General features: G+C 43.7%; 1 protein-coding gene and 1 long non-coding RNA gene across 3 annotated transcripts; one reads left to right on the plus strand and one right to left on the minus strand.

Annotated features, from left to right (window-relative positions):
- The first annotated feature begins 8 nt into the window (after nucleotides 1–8).
- LOC146691400 (interferon alpha/beta receptor 2-like) lies at nucleotides 9–13,691 on the plus strand. Of its 2 annotated transcripts, XM_085434814.1 has the most exons (7): nucleotides 9–199; nucleotides 4,697–4,829; nucleotides 6,378–6,553; nucleotides 7,078–7,229; nucleotides 11,508–11,664; nucleotides 12,461–12,582; nucleotides 12,815–13,691. In XM_085434814.1, the coding sequence occupies exons 1-7, from the start codon at nucleotides 160–162 to the stop codon at nucleotides 12,929–12,931; spliced, it is 897 nt and encodes a 298-aa protein (XP_085290940.1). In that variant the 5' UTR covers nucleotides 9–159; the 3' UTR covers nucleotides 12,932–13,691. The 2 variants fall into 2 exon arrangements, with proteins under 2 accessions (XP_085290940.1, XP_085290941.1); XM_085434815.1 differs by lacking the exons at nucleotides 12,461–12,582; nucleotides 12,815–13,691 and adding an exon at nucleotides 11,822–12,454.
- Nucleotides 13,692–15,080: 1,389 nt separating this feature from the next.
- Nucleotides 15,081–23,201, minus strand: LOC146691401 (uncharacterized). Its single transcript, XR_014915589.1, has 2 exons — nucleotides 19,758–23,201; nucleotides 15,081–19,059 (listed from the first exon to the last, which is right to left on the minus strand). It is a non-coding gene; the product is annotated as an uncharacterized LOC146691401 (long non-coding RNA).
- Between the last annotated feature and the right edge of the window lie 978 nt (nucleotides 23,202–24,179).

Below are 24,179 nucleotides of genomic sequence, written 5' to 3' on the forward strand. Positions count from 1 at the left end.
AGCAGGGAGGGACTTCTGTGGAAACAGAAACTCAGAGCTGTACAATAACACATGCCCCTGTGCTGCCCTCCCCTCCCTCTATAGGTTGTCCTCAGCCCCACAAACAGCTTATCAGCCGCCTTGAAGCAGTCTAACTTTGGCACAGTCCATGGACACACGATGGGGCTGTGGATGCTGCTGCTTCTGCATTTACATCTTGGTAATGCTCACTGGGGTGAAGGTGGGGGGTTACTGAAGCTTTCTGTTGTTTTCTCTGGTTTTTTACACCTTTGCATTGAAGTTTGTGTGTATTGGAGGAAAAGAGTGAGTGTGGATGTTAGCAGGAGAATTAATAATCATTCTTATTTCTACTGAAGCACTCATGGACTTACAGGAAATGTCTGATTTGAGCTCTCAGCAGGTTTACAGGGGTGTTGAATCTGTTTCTGGGGGAGTTCAAAGGAGGAGGGGGTCACAGGAAATCAGACTGGTAGTGAAGGAAAAACTGTGACAGTTTAAAAAATGACCTATTATATTAATAACATTTTAAATAACTAATTATCATTATTATTTGTTGTAAAATGTTACTTCTGGTTTCATTTCTCTTCACTTCCTTAAACTTGTAGAATGACTTTTGCTCATTTGCCAAAAGACTGACACAAAATCACAATATAAAAGTTGATAATGAAGTTTACTGACAGTAAAGTGATTTATTGCTCAGATTTTCTATAATATTATTGTTCTAAAGTCTCTGGACCTTGATAATGGTGCCATGAAGGTGCGATAAGTAAAACTTTCAGCTGGATCTTGATGCTTGGGTTTGGTCCTTGTGCATTTCTGTTCTTAGGTTTTAAAGCAGCCTGTGTCGAGTTAATGTTCAGACACTGCTAAAGGAAGAATTTAGACACTTAAAGTAAAAGTTCTGAACTAATTTCAGATTATTTATATTGTCATAGATATCTTACAGTGTTACATGCTATAATACATGTCAGGTTTAGCTCCCTCCCTAGTCAGTGTAGGGATCTGGCTGTTAAGTGATGAGTATGAACCCTGAGCCAGGTTTATTAAGGCTGTTGTGTTTTTAACATGTTTTGTATTTTGTTCTATTTAATCTGAACAAGCCCCTAAAAACAGTCAGTGATCCCTGTCGGCCTCTCTCGGTTTTTATCACCACTGTTCATTTTAAAACTCAGTTTTTAAACCCTTCTGATGTAGCTACAGCCCCTGCAGCAGTATATTAATGACTAACCTCGTATTGTGGATGGATTATCTCAGTTGTTCTCCTGACTGAAGTTTGGTCCGTTTACAGCATCCTGCCATGCGATTGCGATTTGTCTCTAACCATCAGGAACCCTCATGTTAACTTTTATCGAGTGGAAAAAAGTTAGCGTTCATCCTCCAGCTTCACTGTGTTTATGCTATGCTAACATAGCTGTGTAGCTAGCGGTCATGTAGCACATCATTATATACCAGCTAGCCCAACTTCAGTAACCCTACAAACGTCACTGCTGTTTAGTTTTCTGTCTTCATTTATGTTGGAAGTGATAGCAGAGCTGTACGTTTGATTTTTTTCAGAAATCTCTCAGTCAGAACATGCTATATCATGTTTAGGTGGAAGCCATCCATCCATCCATCCATCCATCCATTTTCATCCGCTTTGTCCGGGGCCGGGTCGCGGGGGCAGCAGCCTAAGCAAAGAGGCCCAGACCTCCCTCTCCCCAGCCACCTCCTCCAGCTTATCCGGGGAAATACCAAGGCGTTCCCAGGCCAGCCGAGAGATATAATCTCTCCAGCGTGTCCTGGGTCTGCCCCGGGGCCTCCTCCCGGTGGGACATGCCTGGAACACCTCACCTAGGAGGCGCCCAGGGGGCATCCTTGTCAGATGCCCGAACCACCTCAGCTGGCTCCTTTCGATGTGGAGCAGCAGCGGCTCTACTCTGAGCCCCTCCCGGATGGCCGAACTTCTCACCCTATCTCTAAGGGAGAGGCCAGCCACCCTTCGGAGGAAGCTCATTTCTGCCGCTTGTATCCGCGATCTCGTTCTTTCGGTCACTACCCACAGCTCGTGGCCATAGGTGAGGGTAGGGACGTAGATCAGTTTAGGTGGAAGCTAGCGAGCTAACTTCCTGCTAACTTCTAACTCTGTTAAATATAATAAATCCTGTTTTTATGGATGTTAAACTTAATTGTTACACCTGGTAAAGCAGCAACGCTGATCATTTTATTTAAAGATGAAAGAATTTAGATAGTTTGTAACTCTCAGTGATGCTGCAGTGTTCGTTTGACTCTGCTGTCATGTGTATGTCTTTCTTCCAACAGCCTGCACTGCATTTATGTAGTAGCCACTTGTCTGTGGCTCAGGTAAGTTTCATTTCCCTCTCAGTCTGTACTGAAGTGCTCTTTGCTGTAGGTCTCTGAACAGTCACAGCCTTTTATAGCGGTGACTCTGTGATTGAAGTGCAGAATCTCAGCTTTACTTCACGGGATTGAACAGGAATATTACTCACTTAGTTGAGAGACTACAGACATTTCTTTGCACAGTTTCTGATTTTCAGGAGATCAAATGGAGCTGCTGTTTCTCTGTAAATGAAGCGGGTGAAAGGTCTGGAGGTGATCCAACTGTCCACATTCCCATTTGGAAGCTCTTTTTGTAAACCCACCCTTCCCAAACCTGGAGGTTTAATCGTGATCATTTTGAATAAAGGCTGAAGGTGAGTGACAGAGTCCACTTGTCCAAAGTAGGCCAAAAGGCAGGTCAGAGCAGCTCTGAGTGAAACATCCGTCGTCTCCTGTGGATGTCTTTAAAGAACTAAAGAACACTGTCATGATCCAAGCACATCATACAGACACCTCACAGACACACTGTGATGTATTCCCATCATGAAGATGTTTCCTCATCATCATCTTGATGCTTTGAACCCAGATGTGACAAACGAGCAGGTAGATCTGCTCTACCGTATCAATTTCAAAATTCTCTTGCTTACTTTTAAAATTTTCAATCGGCTCCCAGGTATCTATCCGATCACCTCCATTTGTAGATCTTCCAATCAAATGCTCCTGACCCAACCAAGGTCTCGTCTGAAGTCCAGAGGAGGTCAGGCCTTTGCTGTCGTAGCTCCCAGCCTCTGGAATAACATCCCTCCCTATATTCGTTCCTCCGAGTCCATCCAGTCTTTAAATTGCGTCTTAAAACGTGTTATTGTAGTTTGGCTTTTGATTCAAACTAGTTTCGTGGCTAGTTATGCTGTCAAAGGAGCTTGCAAAGAAAAGCGTCTGGCAAGCTCCTTTGACTACGATGACCTGGATGACTGAGAACCTTCACAGACGGCTAGTTATGCTGTTTACCTTATTGTTTCTTGTCCTCCTTCTAACTGTTTTTATTCTGTCTTATGCTATTGCTCTGACCGACTGTGAAGCACTTTGGTCAACTTAGTTGTATTATTAAGTGCTATAGAAATACATTTTGATTTGATTTGATGTGAGACCTGCGAGGACAGAGGGACGATGCAGTTGTCAATCAAATGTAGCTCCGCCCTAAACCCTCCCTGTTTTCAGGTCCCTTCTTACTCCAATGAGACCATCTTTTTTGAGTTGGAGGCTTATGTCTCACAGACCTCTATGCAATCAGACTTCATTTCACAGCCAGAGGAGTCGGCCCCTGCTGGACATTAGAGCTTTAAGCTTTTCTATTTCCGACTTCTAAACTAGTTTTGTGAAAAGTTCCTGCAGATTCAGCTTCCCTACATTTCTCACCCACATTTATGATTTCAGCTCCAAAGTGTCAGGATGGTGATAGCGAACAGCTTTAAAGCATTAATTTCTCCGATCACGCTGGGTTATTCCAGCTTTCACATGTGAATAAATATCTGACCATTCAGGTCACTGCGTTTGGCCACACTTGCTCTCGTAGCTCAAGTCACACAAAGTTATAAACAGTAAATAATCCTGCATCCCTCAGATTCACAGCTAGCTGCTGCTGCGGGTCAGTCGGCTCTCTGAATCAGTACTCTGCCTCCTCAGATGTGGTCACAACTCTAATAAACAGGAGCTCAATCCTGAAACCCGTCCCAAGGCTTCGACTCGGGGATCAGAATAGGAAATCCTCCCTGCTGCCGCCTGCTCCCGAGCATCGGACAAACCAGAATCTCTGTTTCTTCCTTTTTGTGTTCAGGAACATCAGGACGAGCTCATCGTTTCATGCTAACATTACAGACAAGTTCACATCTGAAAAATTCTGAATTTTGAGTCAGTCTGTGTGTAAAGGCCTACGATAACAGGAGTCTTCCTCACGTTGAGTCTTCCTCACTTGACTGGATGTTGTAAGGGGGGTTTTCTTCACCATGGAAAGGATCCTGGGATCATCCCCCTCTGTCTCCTGTGGATGTCCACGATCTTGTCTTTGTTCTCTCTGTGGACCAAACTGTTAATGAGTCCTCAGCAAATGGTCCCTCGCACTATTGGATGGATGAGTTTTGTTTTTGAAGAAACAAAGATATATCCACTCCTGTGTAAGAAACAGTGTTAAGTACATTATCCTGTTATAAAATAGTTGATTATTCCACTCCGTGAAGTAAAGCTGAGAGTTTGTACTTCAAATGCGTTTTGAGAGGTTCATTTTAAATCTGCAGAGCCGAAACTGTGTGAGTACAAACACTTCCTGTCTAAGCATACAGGAGGATTATTTTAAAACTTTTTTATATCCTCTTCCTTTCTGTAGCGACGGGCATTTCCCTTTCTGCACCCTCCAGCGTTTCCATCTCTTCCATCAACTTGGAACACACACTCAGCTTCCAGCCGGGCCCTCAGACCCCCTCTGACGCCCAATTCATGGTAGAAGTCGTCCGCTCCAGGTATTCAGAAAATCTGATCAGAAATTTAAGCTGTCTCAAACAAAACCGATTCAGATTCAGAGTGTCAGGCTAAATTTAAAGGCTTTCACTGGTCTTTTTAATAGAGCAGCTTGGACAGATCGCTTGGTCTTGTTTGACATGGCAGAGCAGTGATTAGTGATTAGTACTATCACAGCACAAAGGTTAAAACCAGCCAGTGTCTCCTGACTAACCTCGTATTGTGGATGGATTATCTCAGTTGTTCTCCTGACTGAAGTTTGGTCCGTTTACAGCATCCTGCCATGTGATTGCATTTGTCTCTAACCATCAGGAACCCTCATGTTAACTTTTATCGAGTGGAAAAAAGTTAGCGTTCATCCTCCAGCTTCACTGTGTTTATGCTAGGCTAACATAGCTGTGTTGCTAGCGATCACGTAGCACATCATTATATAGCAGCTAGCCCAACTTCAGTAACCCTACAAACGTCACTGCTGTTTAGTTTTCTGTCTTCATTTATGTTGGAAGTGATAGCAGAGCTGTACGTTTGAATTTTTCAGAAATCTCTCAGTCAGAACATGCTACATCATGTTTAGGTGGAAGCTAGCGAGCGAACTTCCTGCTAACTTCTAACTCTGTTAAACGTAATAAATCCTGTTTTCATGGATGTTAAACTTAATTGTTACACCTGGTAAAGCAGCAACACTGATCATTTTATTTAAAGATGAAAGATTTTAGACAGTTTGTAACTCTCGGTGATGCCGCAGTGTTCGTTTGACTTTGGGACCTGAAGCGGAGTTTAGGACCCAGATTACTCCGTGAGGCCCCTTGACTACAGTTGCCGTAACCCCCTGATAGTTCATCAAGCGGTGCGGCTTCATCTTGTACCAAAGTTGTTGTAAAACATTTTTAACAGATTTTTGAGCGCCGTGTACGTCATGAAATCAGTTCCAGGTCAGTAAGCACAACCAGAGTTCATACATAAGGAGCACTGATGATTTTTGAGAAAATTAAAGGATTTTAAGTGCGCCTTATGGTGCGGAAAATACAGTACATCAGAGACTGTGTGGTTAGCTTTGTAGTCAGAAATGTAAAAACGGCGCCTGGGAATGACTCAAGTCGATATTCTAGTGATGATGTCCCAGAAACAGAAGCAGTTTCTGTGTTATAACATGAATTCTTCACTGTACTCTTGGTTTCTCAGTCCCTGAGGTTTGGCACCTCCTGGGCTGAAGGTGCTTCTTACTAAAACGTCAGGTCACAATAATGTCAGTAAAGTTAATTTCAGCCTCGTTTGATCCTGAATGATATCTCCTGTGTTTGTTGCTTATTTAGCTCCTTTGTTCAGTAAGTTTCATGTTTCATTTCTGTTTCTGAGGCACCTCTAAATACAGAGTCAGCACTTTCCTTTCTGAGTAAATGTAAACTTTCATATTTATTTGAAGGCAGATGTGAGGTTATTTATTGTGGATGACGCACACGCCCACAGCTTCATTCATCTGTGAAAGGTTTATTTCACAGGATGACACAGTAATCTGTCTGTCTTTGTGTTTTGTTTTCTTCGACATGAAGAAAGCAGTTGTGGAAGCCGGTGCCGGCTTGCGTGGCACTGAGGGCGGGACAAACATGTGACCTGACCAGAGCCTTCAAGGACCCGTTCGACCACTACGTAGCTCGTGTCCAGGCCTTCACGGCCACCCAGAGGTCCAGCTGGACGGTATCGGACAGCTTCCTGCCGCTGTCAGACAGTGAGGCACTTTAACACGTTTCATTACCAGTTTTATGATGAAAGCATGAGCGTGTGATGGAGAGCCAACACAGCACACTTGTACCTATTATTATGTCATATTTGTTGTAACCTTACAGCAGTGTAAAACGATAACTCCTATTAACACAGGTTACATCAGTAACTCCACCCACCATCTTGCATTTAACACCACAAACATCATATTTTTCTGGTTTTGTGGTTGTTTTATCAAAGCTCGCCCTGAGCCAGGATACGTCGCCGTATCCACATCATGTGACTGTTCGTGCCATCACCTGTACATTCCTAATGATTTACCTTCATCTTCTTCTAATCCTGCTCACAGCTTCGTTAAACAGATGTTACACGGTCCCATGACGTTTTCCTTTGAGAACAGTTTCCCTGGTTAGAAATCTCTTCAGGGTTTTTCTGCTGACAGAAACTAAAATCATCGCCTGTGTTTGTGTCGCTGTACTGATTTGTGTCCAGTCTCCTTCCAGCTGACTGAATTTCTTCTTTTTTCTGTAGCTGTGATTGGACCTCCTGACATTGCGGTGTCTGGATGTGGGAACTGTTTAATCCTGCACCTCACACTTCCTAAAGTCTTGGCGAGCGAGCACCTGAAGGACAGCCACACAGACTTAGTCTTCCACGTACGACGAACCCGCGACGGAGCGGAGGTATGTCGGCCGTACACTCAGGCTACGCCCACCAGCACTCGGGTGTTTTTTGAAAAGGGGGTTTCCCCCGTTACCCCCAAGAACTGCTTTAAACATGAAAACACAAAATACGAGAAAAGTCAGGTGGATATTTAAACCTAACGGTACAAGAATGCAGACAAACCAGAAGCTGCCCCACCATCATAAAACCAGATAAATGTACACTTGTTTGTCTTCTTTCAGTTTTTCTGTAACCCAGGACCCCATTTACATGTGGACAAAAGGCCAAACACACAAAGACTGAGACTTTTCTAAAACAACCTACAAACTCTGCCTGTTGTTTTAGATTATCTTGTAGATTTTGTGTGTGTGGACACAAAGGTGTCCCTCAGAAAGTTCCTTACATGTTGATCCAGTTATACAAGCTTTTCTTTAATGAGTGAATCTTGGCTTTTATTTTATAAGTAAATCTTGTTTTTTTTGTTGGTATAAAATAACTTTTCTGATTAAAGAGAATTCAGGGATATTTAAGTTTTGTAAATCATCGCAGTGTTCAGAAACTAAAAGTGTTTAAAACACAAATTGAAATCTAAAATCATTTTGTGACTCGTTCAACGATAAATGAAAACAAATGAATGAACATGTCAAACACGTCTTTTCATCAGGATTTGAGTTTTGAAGCAACATTTATTCAGATTACAGTCTTTACTTGTGCCGCTGCAAATACAACAAATATTTTACCAACACAATAATTTTACGACTAAACTTTCGGAGCGCTTCGGTTGTCTCGGCGCCGTCACACTGGTAATCTGAGTTCTGCAAACATGCGTGCGTTTAAACGGTACTTCCTGTCTTCCTCCTGTGGCTACACCCACAGGGGTTTGCATGTGGTTGTGTTTTTGGTGTACTCGACAGTACAAAGTTCCTGCACACGTCTGTGAAGGACTACATTTCCAGATTTTTATTAGTACTTCTCTCGCTTTGACTTATTACAAGGAAATGTTTTATGATCTTGTGAAGTTCTCATGGTTCATTCAAATGTAGGTTTTTGTTCTTGGTCATCATCATGTAAGACGACACAGTTTTCCATGGAGAGCAAACTTTCCTACATTTCAGCCCTGCTGTTAATAAACGGTGAGGCTCAACATTTACTCTTCCACCTTAAACAGGAGCTGACCTCATCCACGCTCCTTTAGCAGCACTTCTGTGTTTTGTGGAAAATTTGAACTTTTTGATGCTGAGACGAACCAGCCGCAGAGCCTCGGATCCTCCCGCGTCACGCACACCTGCGTGTTGTAACGGAGGCCGTTTACATGCTGTGAAACTCTGAGCCGTGTGGAATACCAAGAAATCACAACGGCAAACCCACACAGCAGCTCGTCTGAAAGCTCGCTACGATTATTAAGCACCTCGCGGCTTGGAGAGGCGCCGCTGACGTTTTTCACTCTGTGGTTTTTGGCAGCGTCTTCCTCTCCCCAGCTCACATCTGCCTGTGTTCGGGGAAACGCTGAGCTTCAAGAGAAGAGGGTCAGTCATCTCTGCGAGCTGGAACATGTCGGCTGGAGGAGATTAAACACACATGATTGACAGAGTCTTCCTCAATAAGCAGGACCTGAAAGTCCCATTGAAAGTTACAGAAAAATCCCCCGCTTACATGTCCTGGTAGGCAGGATTCATTCACTTTGTGGAGGTCAGCTGATACCCCCTGATCGGGGTCAGGAGTTAAGCAGGTGAGACAGCGTCTGGAGGTTTGGGCTGCAGGTGTAGAGCTGATTTATAGCCTGTATCACATTTACACAGGAGGCGCTAACACAAAGAGCACGTTCACACGCCCCAAAATACATCTGTGACCAAAATAAGCATAATAAACAAAAACCTAAACAAAACGTTATTATGAAGATGAATATATTCCTATTTGTAGCAGTAATAGTGATGTTTCTGCACAATCAATAAGAGTCAAGCTGGACAGCACATCTGTGGCCACGCCCACACATGTGATTAATACTCTGGGTGCTTTAAGTGCAACCACTTACTGTCTAATTGTCCTCGTCCACGTGGAAACGCAGAAGTGTTGGCCAATCAGAAGCCTACATCAAAAACATGGCGCACGGTCTGGTGTCAAAAAAGGAAGTAAAGGTGCGCACGAGGCACGACAAGCAGCTTTCAAAAGCTCCGCTTTCACACATAGCTTTCCAAACCATCTTATATTTATGGGGAAAATAAGACATTTACAACAAAAATGGCAAATTTTCAGTACAAATGTGAAACGTTTATGAGAAAAACAATAAACTCTTCAGTATGTTGGAAAATGTGTCGTATCCTGCAGATTGTAGCAGAGCAACAAACTAACAACTATTCTGGCTTTGATCAAATACTTATTACAAATAAAACTTTAATGTACGACTTCACAGTATTTCCTGTAAAACTAGGATGAAAATAATTCACATATTGAGCTAAAATCCACTAAAACAACACTTAATGTCTTCTTCACAAGAAAAATAAAAGCAGTTCAAAGCAGTTGTAGCAAAAACACAGTAAATACATAACAAACATTAAAGAAAAACAGTTATTTTGAGGGTTTTGGTGAAAAAACAACTTTTTCCACCACAGTCTCAGTCGGCTCATTATCTTCTGATTGTTGCTGCTGGATGTGAGTCCTCTCGTTCTCTGTGTCCCTTTTGTGGAAAAACTTCTTGGTTATGTTTAATCAAGAAGTCGTATGTGGTTACGTTTATAAAATTATAGTGATTTGTTGTTGCTGTCTTCATGGGTACTTAAAGGTTTAAAGCTCATTAAACCAGGAGGAGATGGTGCCGTCACCGAGATGATCAGCCCACCAGCGGCTGGGCGAAGGCGGGACACGACCTCCTTAACCTCCATACTCACTAATGCTCAGCTTTGACAGCTGGCAATAACTGCACAAACACAGAATACGAGCGACTTAACGAGCTGCAACAGCAGCTTACTGAAAATATCCCTGTGATGGAACTTTATGAATCGATCACGAGCCACACGACTTTCATCGCATTTATGTCCGAGTACACAAAATGAACATTTTCTGCTGAAGTCGACATCATGAGTCCAGGATGGAGTCGTGTCACACTTTCACATTATGAGTAGTGAGTCCATCCTCAGTGACCCCGAACTCTCTAAAATGTTCAGGTGTGAACACAGTTTGTCCAGCAAATCCACGTCTCACCTGTGTGGACTTTTATGTGACGCACACACATATACAGTACTGTGCAAAGGTTTTAGGCAGGTGAGAGAAACTGCTGTAAACAAAGAATGCTTTCAAAAATCAAAGAGTTAATCATTTATTTTTATCAGTCAGTGAATGAACAAAAGAGAAATCTAAACCCCATCGGTGTTTGGTGGGACCCCTTTGCCTTCTTCTAGGCACACTTGCACACCGTTTCTCAGCTGGTAGGTTGATCAAACACCTCAGAGATATAAGCACAGACCTGTGGATGTGGGCTTCCTCACAGCTTTCTGTCTCTGATCCCAGACATATATGAGTCCACACAGGGCCACCTCTGGCCCAGATGTTTCTGCGCTCTGTAGCTCCTCATGTTAGCGGCTCAGTGCGTCGTTCTGCTTTACTTCCTGTTCTGATCAGCTGCTGAGCTGCAGCTCTTCCTGTCTTTGGAAAAATAAAATCACGGTTGTAACACAGGAAGTGATGCACTGTACAAAGTACAAAGTACAGTGCATCTGCACCAGTTTGTTTGGAATGACAAGAAATGGAGGAAAGAGCGCCACCTGGAGGAACTAGTGGAGAAGCTACAGGTCAGGTAACTACATAACATAAACCTGCCTGCAGAGAATCAGAAATCTGTGAAGGTTTGGTCGAAGGTTTAAAAGCTTCCTGACCTGCAGGTTTTCCCGTATTGTCAGTTTCCTCCTTCTGTGTTGGATCAGGCTCTCCTTTTCTAACGTGCTGCGCTTCTTTGCCTCTGCATGTGTTTTTAAAAAGCCCACAAACCAGAACATTCAGTCTTCACCTTGTCCAGCTTTTCACCAGCTGTGTTCATGTGCACGTGTTTAAGCTCAGGTCCACAAACAGTTTGTGGACACGTTGGAGAACACTCTGATTTTGGTGGCCGTGAAGCTGAGCATCAGGACTTTTCACAGTGAATCATCCACACCACACAGCAGCAGATCCATGACCAACCTTTGATGGGGGATCTCAGGGTTGGCTGAAGCGTGGTCCATTTTCAGCATCTTCTTCCTGTCACATGATAACGTTTGTTTGCGCCTGTCGGACCGTCAGTATGAACTTTGTCTGTTTGTGTGTTTCAGTTCACGCTGCATATGCCCTACTCTGAGGAGACTGTGATCAGCTACCTGCAGACAGGTGTGGAGTACTGTGTGACCGCCTCCGTCAAGCCGCACTTCTCCAAAGCCATCCCGAGTGAAGCTCAGTGTGCCTTCACCAGCCCCCCACCCAGAAACTCACGTATGTGTGGCTGCAGACTTGCTCTCCTGCTTAATGTCATTTCAGTTTAGTGAGCTAAAAGACGACAGCTCTAATTTTATCTTGTTTTGATGTATAAACAGCTGAATTAACCCACTTTACTGTTTATCACAGAGTTCTTCTTCTCTTGCTTCTGTAGTACGTCACAGAGGGGGTCAAAGCCCCGCCCACCAGAGCATGAGACCCAATTGGAAAGAAAGTTGGATTAAAGAGGGGAGGAGTTAGGACAGCTAGTTTCAGGGTCTGGTATAAGATGAAGGAGGAGTCCAGAAGTCCAGACACGAGCCGATGCTTATTACAAGTTTATGATGGCGCTAAAGCTGACCTGATTGTCCACGGTGTGACAGGAAGACTCTGTCCACACGCTGCTGTAGCTTATTTGGAGTCTGGTGATAAAGAAATCCTGTTTGTGCCACAAAATCATGTTTGATAAGTTAGAATATTTATTGAATGTCAATGTTCTCACTGCTCAGAGACACGAGGAAACTCCAGAGTGTCAGTTTTGAATTGAATGTAGTATGTAAGACGCACCTCTGTGATTAGCCTAGCTCTTCTTTTCACATGATGTCACATTCGTGCGTCCGGCACAGCCAATGGGAGCTCGGTTTTATTACCGTGTATGGACACATGCGTGTTCACAGACCTCACGCCCTGATGAAGGCACATGGACCGTGTTCGAAGACTGAAAGAGGAACCTGGTTTCAGAGCGAGCACTTCCTCTCAGGCATGTAAATGTGCAGGTGGAAGTCTAACACCTGCACCCTGGTCTCTTCCTCAGTGTACATGCTGGTGGTGCTGCTGGGGGCCTTCTGCGCGCTGGTGTTCCTCCTCATGGCGTTGGTCGCCTACGGCAGCCGGCTGACCTTCAGTGTGCTGAAAACGAGACTTCCCAAATCTCTGGTAACAGCGACTAATCGATCAGATTTAACCAGTTTATCAATCATCTGATGACACAAACTACGTTTGATGCAGTCCACAGGAAGTCACATGACACAGTGTGGGATCAGTGTTTCGCCTCTGCTGCTGTTGTTAACGGTGTTTTTATTTAAATGCTGGTGTCTGCATGTACTCGTGGTCAGAGCTGCTGTGACTGAGCAGAGGTCAGAGTAAACGGTCCCGCCCTCTCTTCCAGTCGTACGTCATCCTCTACCGGCGAGGAAGCGCTCCACCCGGACTCTCGCCTCAGAGCTCACATGACGACGGCTCGTCTGACCGCCTGAAGAGGAGCCACTCGGAGAAGTCTGTTTAGGTGGAGCCGGCGGAGCGGGTGTGGGGCTTCAGGTGTAATGATGTGTAACAAGTATTTTATGGATGATGTCGGTTGGCATCTGTTACACCACCGCAGTGGATTCTGGATCAAACAAACTTTGGTTCAGTGGGCTGAACAAGCTCAGATCATTTTAACTCTGCCACCTATTCTTAATATTTGTATAAAAGTCCTGCTCTGTTTGCTCTGAGCCTGAAAATGGGGCGCGTGTATAAAAATGTCAAACTCCTGAACAGCTGATGCAGTCCTTCAGTCTCACCTGGACTGATTGAGTTCAGATGGTCATCGTCGCTGAGCTGACACGGTTTCCCACAGGGACACGTCCCACAACAGGTCGTTCCCATCTTTGTCGGACCTGTGACGATGTAATCCTGACAATAGCGTCTCCTGTGAATCTGAATAACGTCTGTGTCTATATTTTTATAACCTGGAGCTCTTCTTCATCCCATTAATCGAGACAGGAAGTGAAATTTTCATAAAATCTCGGTGTCGTTACTGTAAGTTTATATGTGAAGCGTTACTGTGAAGTGTTCCTGTATTTCCTGCTTTCTGTGCTAAATAAGCAGACCCATGCTTTTCATTTAAAGTCAAGTTTATCTGGTTTGCAGGGGAGTGAAGGTTGGATGCCTGTGCAGCCATCTCCACCCATATTTGGAGTGAACTTTGAATGCGATGATTTTTCTTTGATTGTTTTCTTGACTTGTCTTTCTTTCATTTTTAAATAAAGCAAACTGAACTCTGAGAGTCTGATGTGAGGGTTTGTGGATGATGCTGTATTAATCACACTTTGGACTCACCTGTTTAAAGCAGGTGAGGACGAGCTTCCACACACTGAGATCAAATCCCTCGAGGTCACAGGTCAACCTTTGTGAACATAACCTAGAATCATCACATTTTTACCTCCGGTGCATCTAATGGGAGGCTGCCTGTATCTTTTAAAGTGCTCTTGAGCAACAGTTCTTCAGCTTTCTGGAGCTCCTCTTTGGACATTTGCACAGTCTGAAAAAAGACTAGACGAAAGGAACAGATATTTCCTGAATGTATGTTTGCCATCCATCCATCATCCATCTTCTTCCGCTTTATCCGGGGCCGGGTCGCGGGGGCAGCAGCCCAAGCACAGAAGCCCAGACCTCCCTCTCCCCAGCCACCTCCTCCAGCTTATCCGGGGGAACACCAAGGCGTTCCCAGGCCAGCCGAGAGGGCCTGGGTCTGCCCCGGGGCCTCCGCCCGGTGGGACATGCCCAGAAAACCTCACCCAGGAGGCGCCCAGGAGGCATCCTGGTCAGATGCCCGAACCACCTCAGCTGACTCCTTTCAATGTGGAGGAGCAGCGGCTCTGCTCTGAGCCCCTCCCGGATGGCCGAACTCCTCACCCTATCTTTAAGGTGTATGTTGTTTGTATTTATTGTTGTATTTGTATTTTTGTAGGTTTGCATTTTAAAGGAAATACGATACGACTTTATTGATCCCATGGAGGAGAAGTTTGTGCATTGCCACAGCTCAGGTACAGATAGCAGAAGAACACAAAGAGTATACCAAGAATAGAAAGTCAAGAAATACAAAGTAAATAAGATAATACACAATATCCGGCTCTAGACTAACTTTTTGTGCGCCTAACCTTACAAACTAACCCATAATAGCTGTCCATACAGACAGTATTGATTTGTAAATGATTAACTATCAATCCTCTCGACACAAAGTTCTTTATTTGGAGCACATTTCTACCAGAAAGCCCAGTTACTGAAAAAGTTCTTGTGCCTAACGAGCTTCACTGAGCTCAAATTTAAACTTAACATATCTCAAGATATATAAAATAAACAGAAAGTCTAAATTAAAAATGGCTCAAAGGCTTCGAACTGAACATCTCAGTGTCTGAACATCCTACCGTGGGCGTCTCAGAGGTCCCGCCTGAAGGAAACTGTTTCCAGGGCCTACTCCGTGGATCGGCTTCCTCCGAGGCGTGGACGTCTATCAGCAGAGAATGTACCTTCACCTATCAGCAGAGAATGTCCCTTAGTCTGTAACACAGTCAAATATATTCTCAAGTAATATTCAAGCATGCCATTCAGCGTGTTAGTACGAGCAGCTCGGGAGCAGCTTGGGAGAACAAGAAAACAGAGACTGCTTTAGATTGTCTTCCCAAAGTGACTCAACTTTATTCACAAGTACAACAGTTTATATAGAGGGTAAAATTCATGAGACAGCAGATTCTCAGTTTAAACCAGTACAGACCAAGATAAGGCAGCGTCTTCCTGCCCTTGGGTGAAGAAGCATCCTTTGTGTAGTTTATTAGTTCAGCTACAATTGTGATTATCTCAGCGACATATTTTCAAGGCACAAAACGAAGAGTTCTTACATTAGTGAAATCTGAAACAAACCATTTGGCCTTCAACAGGCGTCTAAAAGATTAAGAAACTAATGTAGCTGAGGGAGTGATCTCTGTGGTATTTCAACCTTGTACCAGCCTGTGATTCTCACACATCAATTCTTGGGTCAAAGAGAAAAATAACTAAAACAAAGGGGCCTTATTGAATGACAGAGTTTTCCTGCATAATGTCACTATAAAACAATATCCAGTAAATGCTCCCATGGTACTAAAATACCTAACAGTTCCCCTCTTTTATTATTTTTTAAAATAATAACTCAAATAGAAAGGAAAAATCACAAATGTAATAACATAATATAAAAAGCAAATCATAAAATGTAATAGTTCACAACCTAATGTTCAATATACACATCAGGAACATCATTGGTAACATCTGGCACATCCTCAGGATCAATTTGTGCTAATTGCAAATACATTGAAGTAGCTGTACTGGTAGCTATACGGGTTATCATTGAGCGTACACAGGGTATCACACAACAGGCAATAATCATCAAAAACAAAATAATACATGCTACAACTGTTACAAAGGCTACAATGAGTTCCTTCCATTTTCCAAACGTGTCCTGCATCCACCTGTCTAGCCACTGACCGTGACCTGTATTGGCTCTTAGTTCTATCTGCAATGCTTCAAGTTTATTCATAGCTTGTGTAAATGAACCGTTAGGGGCGGTATTATTGGGAATAAAAGTACAACAAAAATCTTCAAACATAGCACAAACACCTCCTTTCTCAGCTAACAGCATATCTAAGGCCATTCTATTTTGCATGGTCATTAAGGAGGTAGCAGACATCTGTTCTCCTAGGGCTTTAAGGGCCGTATTGGTCAAATTAGTAAGTCTTTGCTGATTGTAATAAACATAATTGATCCAGCCTACATTTTTGTTTACCTGTATCCACGGTAGTATTGAGACAAACCCTGCTGATATTTCTCCTTGTGCCTTTAATTCATTTGGTATCCCGCGTGGAACTCCTATAGCATCTATGTAAACGTTATGTGAATAAGCGGAGCGTTCCGTCCGTCTGCTGGATACAGGCAGATCCGAGGTTTGTTGTATCAGTAGTTCTTGAGCTAAAGTTACTAGACCGCAGGTACCGGTCCAATTAACAGGTAAGGCTAATCTAAGAGTATTATTGCACATCCAATAAGCATGTGGGATTGGTCTGGTCAGGCGCGAAGCTGTAAAGCCTTTTAATATGCCTCCCCAGTACGAGTCGTTTAGTGTGTTGGGCGAATGCAGGATTGTTGAGTTATCTGAATGCGTACTTATATATGCATATATATAAGAAAACATATGTTTATATTGTGTCCTGTCAACACTCGCTGCTAGCCATGTTTCGTTACAGCGTGCTCCTGGAGAGTCAGAAAAGAACGTATAGTTTTGTGTGTCATAATTTATGTTTTCAAGTTTTGGTCGGTGTATGCATGTCATCAAAATATTTGGGTGATGGCGCACCTGTGTTGGGGGCGAAAGAGGTTCAGTGCGGTCTTCGGGGCGCTTCATTTGGTTGCAGGGGTGGGTAGAATCATTAATCATGCTAACATCCTTACTAGAGACTTGTGCTGTGTATATGAATAAACAATCTAAAGGACTTAGTTCTACTCGCAGCGCTTCAATCAGGGTTACCGTTAAGGGCCCCTTTTTATCATCTTTGAATAGCATCTTTGTTAAGGGAAAACCTGAAATTGGATATCCCACTATGACCTGTTCTGGATTACCCTTTGAACAGACATAACAGTTACTGTTTCCTAAGTCACGAGCGGCTGTTCTGGCATTGTCATACCAGGCGTTAGTTCCTGTTCTAGGGGGTGCATAAGATGGTTTATTGGTGGTGTCTGTGTTGCTTTCTACTGATTTTAGAGAACGTGACGAGTGTACTAGGTGGGTGTCTTGCCAAGTGGAGCATGAGGTATTGTCAGCAAAATGTGGCTTGCAGAAACGTGAACAGGGTTGCACTTTACAATACGAAATAGTAAATAAAAATCCTAAGGTTAATGCAGTAGATATGATTAATAACCTAAATATATAAAAAAGACAGTTCTTTAGTCGTCTCCTGGCCTGGTCCCAGGTTCGAGAGATGACAATGGGCATTTCATTTTCTCCATTATCAGGATGAAACGAGTCTATCTTTATCAGGTTAGACATTGTGTGGTACTCTAGGCTTTCTGTTCCTGCTGGATGTTCGAGTACCTTGTTGTTGTTCAGGCGGGGGATCAGAGGGCTTTCTGAGTCTTGGCTCTTTCAGGCGTTGTGTGTTAATCAGTGATTGTGTGTGTGTAGGTGGATTGGATCCGGGCGCTGGCTCGCCTGAGTCGTCATCTATAGATGTATTGAATCCGGGCGCTGGCTCGCCGGAGACGTCATCTACTTGATCCGACGCCTTAGGTGGTTTGGTGGGGCTGGTCTTAACCCTGCTGGCATGAATCCACTGAGGTTGTCCGTCTGTTAGGATGCTGGTTCTCGTCACTGCAAGTACAGTCTGGGGGCTGGAACACGCGGCCTCCCCGAGTGCCCTTGGTTTTAGCGACTTTACCAACACCGCATCTCCTGGTTTCCACGGATGGGTTGGATCTATGGAAGGGAGAGGCTGAGAGAGACAAACTTTCTGATAGTTATTATTCAGTGTTTCTACCAGGTTATGAACATAGTCAGACAATGCAGTGTCTATGTCCCCTTCCAATAGCGGTGCCCCTCTGGAGGCTGACCATGGTGTTGGAAACGGTCTTCCCATGATTATTTCAAATGGAGATAATTTGGTTGCTGCGGATGGAGTCATTCTAATCTCGCAGAGGACTTGAGGAAGTAGTTTGATCCAGGTCATTCCTGTTTCTATCATTGCTTTAGTCAGGCGATTTTTTATGGTCCTATTCATTCTTTCTACAACTCCTGAACTCTGAGGATGGTATGGCACATGATATTTCCAGTCTATTGCTAGAGTTTTAGCACACTTTTGAATTACTTCTGATGTGAATGAAGGTCCTCTATCACTGTTAATTTGGTGAGGTATTCCAAATCTGGGTATTATTTCATTGCACAACTTTTGACAGACTACTTCTGCAGTTTCTTTTGATGTTGGGTAAGCTTCTACCCATTTACTAAATTGGTCCACTATTACCAGTAAGTACTTGATGCTTCCTTGTGCTGGCATGTGTGTAAAATCAATTTGTAATGTATGAAATGGGAAATCTGGTTGTGGTAAATGCTGATGTTTTGCTTTTGGTTTTCCTACATTAGTTCGTGCACATGTTAGACAGGTTGCTAATATGCGTTTTACTGCGTGTGATGTTTTCTCGATTACAAATCTTGATTTTATTGCTCCTATTACCCCTCTTTGTCCGACATGACTCACACCGTGAAAATGGCGGACAAGGATTGGCAGTAGTGAAGATGGGAGGGCAATCAAACCCTCAAGGTTTTTGTATAAGCCGTCTCTGTTATCTAAGGTACAATCATTACTTTCCCAGTAAGTGTAATCTAAGGCAGAGGCTTGCTCTTGTATGAATTTTAGGTCAACATTTGTTTCTAAATAGTCTGGGAGCGTGACAAGTGGCAGCTGTAAAGGCAAAGATAATACTTCCCTTCTGGGTGGTTGCTGTGAGGCAGCAGCTGCTTTCGCGGTTACGTCTGCAAGAGCATTTCCCACTGCTTCGTCTGTGTCAGCCGTGCTGTGCCCCTTCGTTTTAACAACTGCAATTGCCGATGGCAGCTGTATAGCCTGCAAAAGTCTTTGAACAAGATCAGAATTAGCGATCGATTTTCCATCAGCAGATCTAAATCCTCTTTGTCTCCACAATGTGCCAAAGTCATGCACCACACCGAATGCATAACGGCTATCAGTGTAAATTGTTACCCGCTTATCCACATGTAACTCACAGGCGCGTATTAAAGCCATGAGCTCTGCTTTTTGTGCTGAGTGAAATGGTAATGAGTGAGCCTCTAGTATGATGTCAGGCAATGTCACCACCGAATAGCCACAAAGAAATAAGTTGTCATTTGGTTTTGAACAGGACCCGTCCACATAAACAATGACTGAGTCTGGGATTGGTGTCTGCTCTAAGTCTGGGCGTGGTGCTGTGGATTCCTGTATACGTGTCATACAATCATGATCGTCAGGGTCGTCTGAACCATCCTGTCGGTCAGAGGAACACAGCATACGAATGAGTAAGTGTGCTGGCGAATTGGGTGTGCTGCTTGCTTTTATAGTGAGATTTGCTGTTGAAGTCAGTGTAGCTTCATAACCTGAGCGACGTTGTGCGGTCATATGTTGTGTAGTTATGTTTGCTAGAATGGTCGTGACCTGGTGATTGGTGTGTAGAATAGTGTCATGTGAGAGTGTGAGCTTCTCGCAGTCCCTTATCATGATAGAGCAAGCTGCTACTGCTCTCAGGCAGGCCGGCATCCCCTGAACTACTGCTGGCAGCACCTTTGAGTAGAAGGCTACTGGACGGTAGCCACAGCCATGCTCTTGGGCCAATACACCTGCACAGGTTGTGCCGTTCTCTGTGACGTACAGGTGGAACGGTAAGTGGTAGTCAGGCAGACCCAAACAAGGGGCGGAGGTCAGCGCTCCCTGTAATGCATTGAAAGAGGCAGTCATTTCTGTGGACCACAGTATTCGAGGAGGCTTGTCTTTTTTGCAGCATTCACGCAGAATGTGGTCATGAAAAGAACAGTCTGGTATCCACTGTCTGCAATAGTTCACCATGCCTAGGAAAGACAGCATTTCTTTCTGTGTAGTGGGCTTAGGGACAGAGGTCACAGCTTTGACCCTGTCTGCAGTCATGGAACGTTGTCCGTGAGACAGTGTAAATCCCAAATATTGAACAGAAGTCTGACAGTACTGCATTTTCTTTGCTGATGCTTTGTGGCCAGTCTGTTGGAGGTGCTGGAGTAGCATGTGTGTGGCAGTTTGACATAGTTTTTCACTTTCAGCACAGAGGAGGAGATCATCTACATACTGGATCAGAGTACAGCCCTCTGGAGGAGTGAAGCCGTCCAGGGTAGCACGTACTACCATTGAGAAAGCCGCAGGGCTGTCTACCATGCCTTGGGGTAAGCGAGTCCATGTGTACTGCTTATCTCTATGTGTAAATGCAAATATCGGCTGTGTGTCTTCATGCACAGGTACTGAGAAAAAGGCGGAGCACAAATCCACCACAGTAAAATGTGTAGCTGTTGCTGGAATAGATGTCAGTATGCTGGGAACATCTGGGACAATAGGTGGCAGAGGCTTAATGACTGCATTAACTTGCCTTAAGTCTTGTGTGAAACGCCATACGCCAGGTTTGTTAGGCTTTGGCACAGGATTGACAGGAGTGTTATATGGAGATACTGTGGGCTTTATTACTCCAGCTGTTAATAAATCTCCTATGATGATGTCTAAGGCTGCGGCTTTTTCAGCGGAAATGGGATATTGCTTGACATATACCGGCTTGTTGTTTTTCAGCTGAGCATGATAAGGTGTACAGTCAATAAATCCTACATCATTCTCACCTCTTGACCATAATGTCATGTTTTGATATTCAGCTGGCAATGTGACAGCAGAGATAGTACAGTGTATGGGGTAGGTTAGATCTATGTGTTGACATGGTGCAGTGATGTCATAGCCTATGTCTGAGTTATGTGACAAAACCACTGTTTGGCCTTCACTGGTGTGAGCAGTTATCATGTTGTTGAACAGTGTGAGAGAAACAAATATGTGGCTTCCAGGCATGGGGCTACCTGGTAACGGTGTTTGCACATGTTTTTGACACAGAGTGTGACGTGGGATACCAGTCAGATGGATATTGAGTTCATTCTCCGCTGAGGCGTCCAGCTGACACAGAGGATGTTCCTTCTCCATGGTGTCGGTGCATAGGGCAGAGAAAACATAGCTGTTATCAGTATCTGCAAACATTTCACCCTTTGTGTTAAATGAAATACACAAGTTCATTTTTGCCATTAAATCTCTGCCTAATAGATTCACAGGCGAGTTTGGAATAATTATGAATGGATGATATGTAATTTCATCTGGTTTTGGGCCCCAGCGTGTTTTTAGAGAATGAGTTTTGGGGCATTGCACTAGAGTTCCGTTTATTCCCATGGTGTTGATGCACACAGAGGAAACAGGCCCATTATAGAATTTTCCAGACAGTGAACTTTTAGTGGCTCCACTGTCAACTAAAAAGGAATAAATCTTTTCACCTATCTCTATATCTAACATGGGCAAGCTTTCTGTGTTACGGGACAATTGCAAATGCAGCATCGTGTGTAGTGCTTCACACTGTCCCTCATCTTCACCTGGGCCTCCCTATTGTCGGTCCAGTCTTTCGTTATCATATGGGTGGGGATTAAAATGTGGATTATAAGGTTGCTGCCTAAGTGCAAAGGGGCCGTTTCTTTGATGTGATTCCTGTCTGCGTTGCCAGTTACCTTGTCTGTAAGAGCTCTGCTTACGCCTAGTGGCAGGAGCTGGTCCTGTGTTTTGTGGTTGAGATCTACCTGCTGCTGATTTGCATTCCGTCCTCCAGTGTCCTATTTTTCCACAATAAAAACATACGTCTCCACTCCTATCTTTCCTTCTGAAATCTCCCTGCTGCGCTTGTTGAGGGGGCGGGGCCCCTGCATACATCATTTTTTCACTTTCCTCTGAGCCTTCAACATCAAAATTCAACATCATCTTAACACTTTTAGCCTTCGTGCTGTTAGGGAAAAGATCTGCACCAGCTTTTGTTTTGACAAGTGTGATAAAGTTCTTTATTTTCATGTCATAGAGATTATCAGTGGCAGTCAGCTTCAATAGTTGTGAACATTCTGGATGAATATTGTTTAAGAATGTTGTTATGAAAATCTGATCATTTCCTCCTTCAGGCATGCATGCCTCATTAGTCCAGCAGTGTGTGAAACGTTTCATAAACACTAGAATGGATTCATCTGGCTTTTGCTTACACATGGTTACTGCATTTAAATCAATTTTATCTCTAGACATTGTGAGCAGAAATCTCTTTAGATTTTGAAAAAAGGCTGTGATTTTGTCATCATTTATCCACAAAAACGAGGTGGTGTTGGCTGCTTGGTCATTTTTAGGGTCTAGTTCCTCTACTTCTTCAATAAGCTGAGATTCAGTCACACCTGGAATTCGTTGACATAATATATATCTATAGTCAGGCCCACCCAAGTGGTGGTATCTGGTACTTCTCTGTAATGCAGAAACAAAGGCTGTAGGATTTTGTAGAGGATCGGGAAGTTCTTTAATGGTTGCTGCTAACTCTGAAATTTTAGGGGGTTGAATGCAACACATGTCCCCTATTATCATGAACGGGAGGGAGGTGCTGACGTCATTAAATTGTGATCCCTGCTTTTCTTTATAACGGGTGTTTTTGTGGGGGCCCTCTTGAGTTTTTTCCTCTTTTTTCTGCTTTAAGTAGTTCCTTATTAAATTTCTGGTATTAGTTATTGCTTTTGGCACAGTTAAACCATTTGCTACTCTAGTGTGGCGCTGAACATGATTATCTATGACGGAAACGGCTTCCTGCAGTTCAGCTTCCGTACGTTCAGTTAAAGGATCTTTCATGATTTCCTCACACTCTGTCATTAACTGTTTTGTTTGCTTTTTATGTTCCTGTAACTCTCTTTCTCGTTCAGTGTATTCTCGTTCCTGTCTTTGATCTAGGTTAAACCAGTCATCTTCTTCTGATTTAGGTGTCATTTCAGTGCCTTCCTCACTCCTTTGGGATTCTGCTGTTAAATCAGGATATACGCGCTGGTGACGTGCAGCCGCCGCAGCAGCTATTAATTCTGTTTTTTCATCATAAGGCGGCGGAGCCGTAGGTTGAACGGATGGGCATATAAGGCTAGTTTTTTCTGCAGTGGATTTACTAGAGCCTACACTGGCGTGTTTTAAAGCATTTACGTCTGGCTCGGGTCCTTTTTTCCATAGTGGTAGCATGCGATTGGTCACATCACGACATTCTATCATATATTTTTTACAGGACTTTTTAATCAGCCTACTTTTCTTATTACAAATAGTATTTAACATTTCTACTGACCTGTTTTCTGGCGATAATCGTTCGGGATAGGGCTCCGGAAATACATTAGGATGCATTAAAGTTATAGTTCTTAAGTTCGAGACGAAATCAGTCACGTAAGCACTTCCGCATGTTCTGGATACGTAATCATGGAAGTCTTCATTGATTCGCGAGCGTGGGTTAAATGTAACCGGAAGTGGGAGTCGTACTGAGCCGCTATTTGTGATTTTATATTTTATTTTTTTCGGTTTTACAGTTAATTTTGAGTTTTTATCGGACCCGTCTAAGGTCTTTGAATTATTCTGACCCATGGTCAGTGATTTCCAGAGGGGTTTAGACGCTTTGAAGGATTTAAGTTAGTATCTATTTTTGCTGTGGCACACCTGAGGTTACTTGATTTTTTTGCTAGCAATTTTATGTTTTTAGTGAGCAACTTCTCACTTTTTAACGAGCAACTTCTCGTTTTATGACCCCAGGCAACTTCCTGTGTCCTTTCTGCTGGTGAGCAACTTCTTAGTTTATGACAGCAGGCAACTTCCTGTGTCCTTTCTGCTTTTATTTACAAAACAACAGGCAACTTCCTGTGTTTCTATGTGGGCCACTAAATAAGGCTCCTCAGTGTATCCCACTTGTTACTATGTGGGCCACTGAAGAAGGCCTCGTCAGCGTATCCCGTTTCTATGTGGATCACTGAGAAAGGCATAACACAGTCTTATAAAGTAAAAGACGAGTGCCTACCTTCGTCAGGATCCCACTTCTGACACCAAAATTGAAGGAAACTGTTTCCAGGGCCTACTCCGTGGATCGGCTTCCTCCGAGGCGTGGACGTCTATCAGCAG

This window comes from Copadichromis virginalis, linkage group LG16 (genome assembly GCF_057382275.1).
Source record: "Copadichromis virginalis isolate Kocher_CV1m ecotype Utaka linkage group LG16, C_Virginalis_male_GT1.1, whole genome shotgun sequence".
Taxonomy (NCBI): domain Eukaryota; kingdom Metazoa; phylum Chordata; class Actinopteri; order Cichliformes; family Cichlidae; genus Copadichromis; species Copadichromis virginalis.

Bases quoted from the DNA above. Each gene is read 5' to 3' on its own strand.
- LOC146691400 (XM_085434814.1), top strand. From the start codon at position 160: ATGGGGCTGTGGATGCTGCTGCTTCTGCATTTACATCTTG. The intron at 200-4,696 runs GTAATGCTCACT...TCCTTTCTGTAG, and splicing joins GCTTCTGCATTTACATCTTG to CGACGGGCATTTCCCTTTCT. The intron at 12,583-12,814 runs GTAACAGCGACT...CCTCTCTTCCAG, and splicing joins CGAGACTTCCCAAATCTCTG to TCGTACGTCATCCTCTACCG.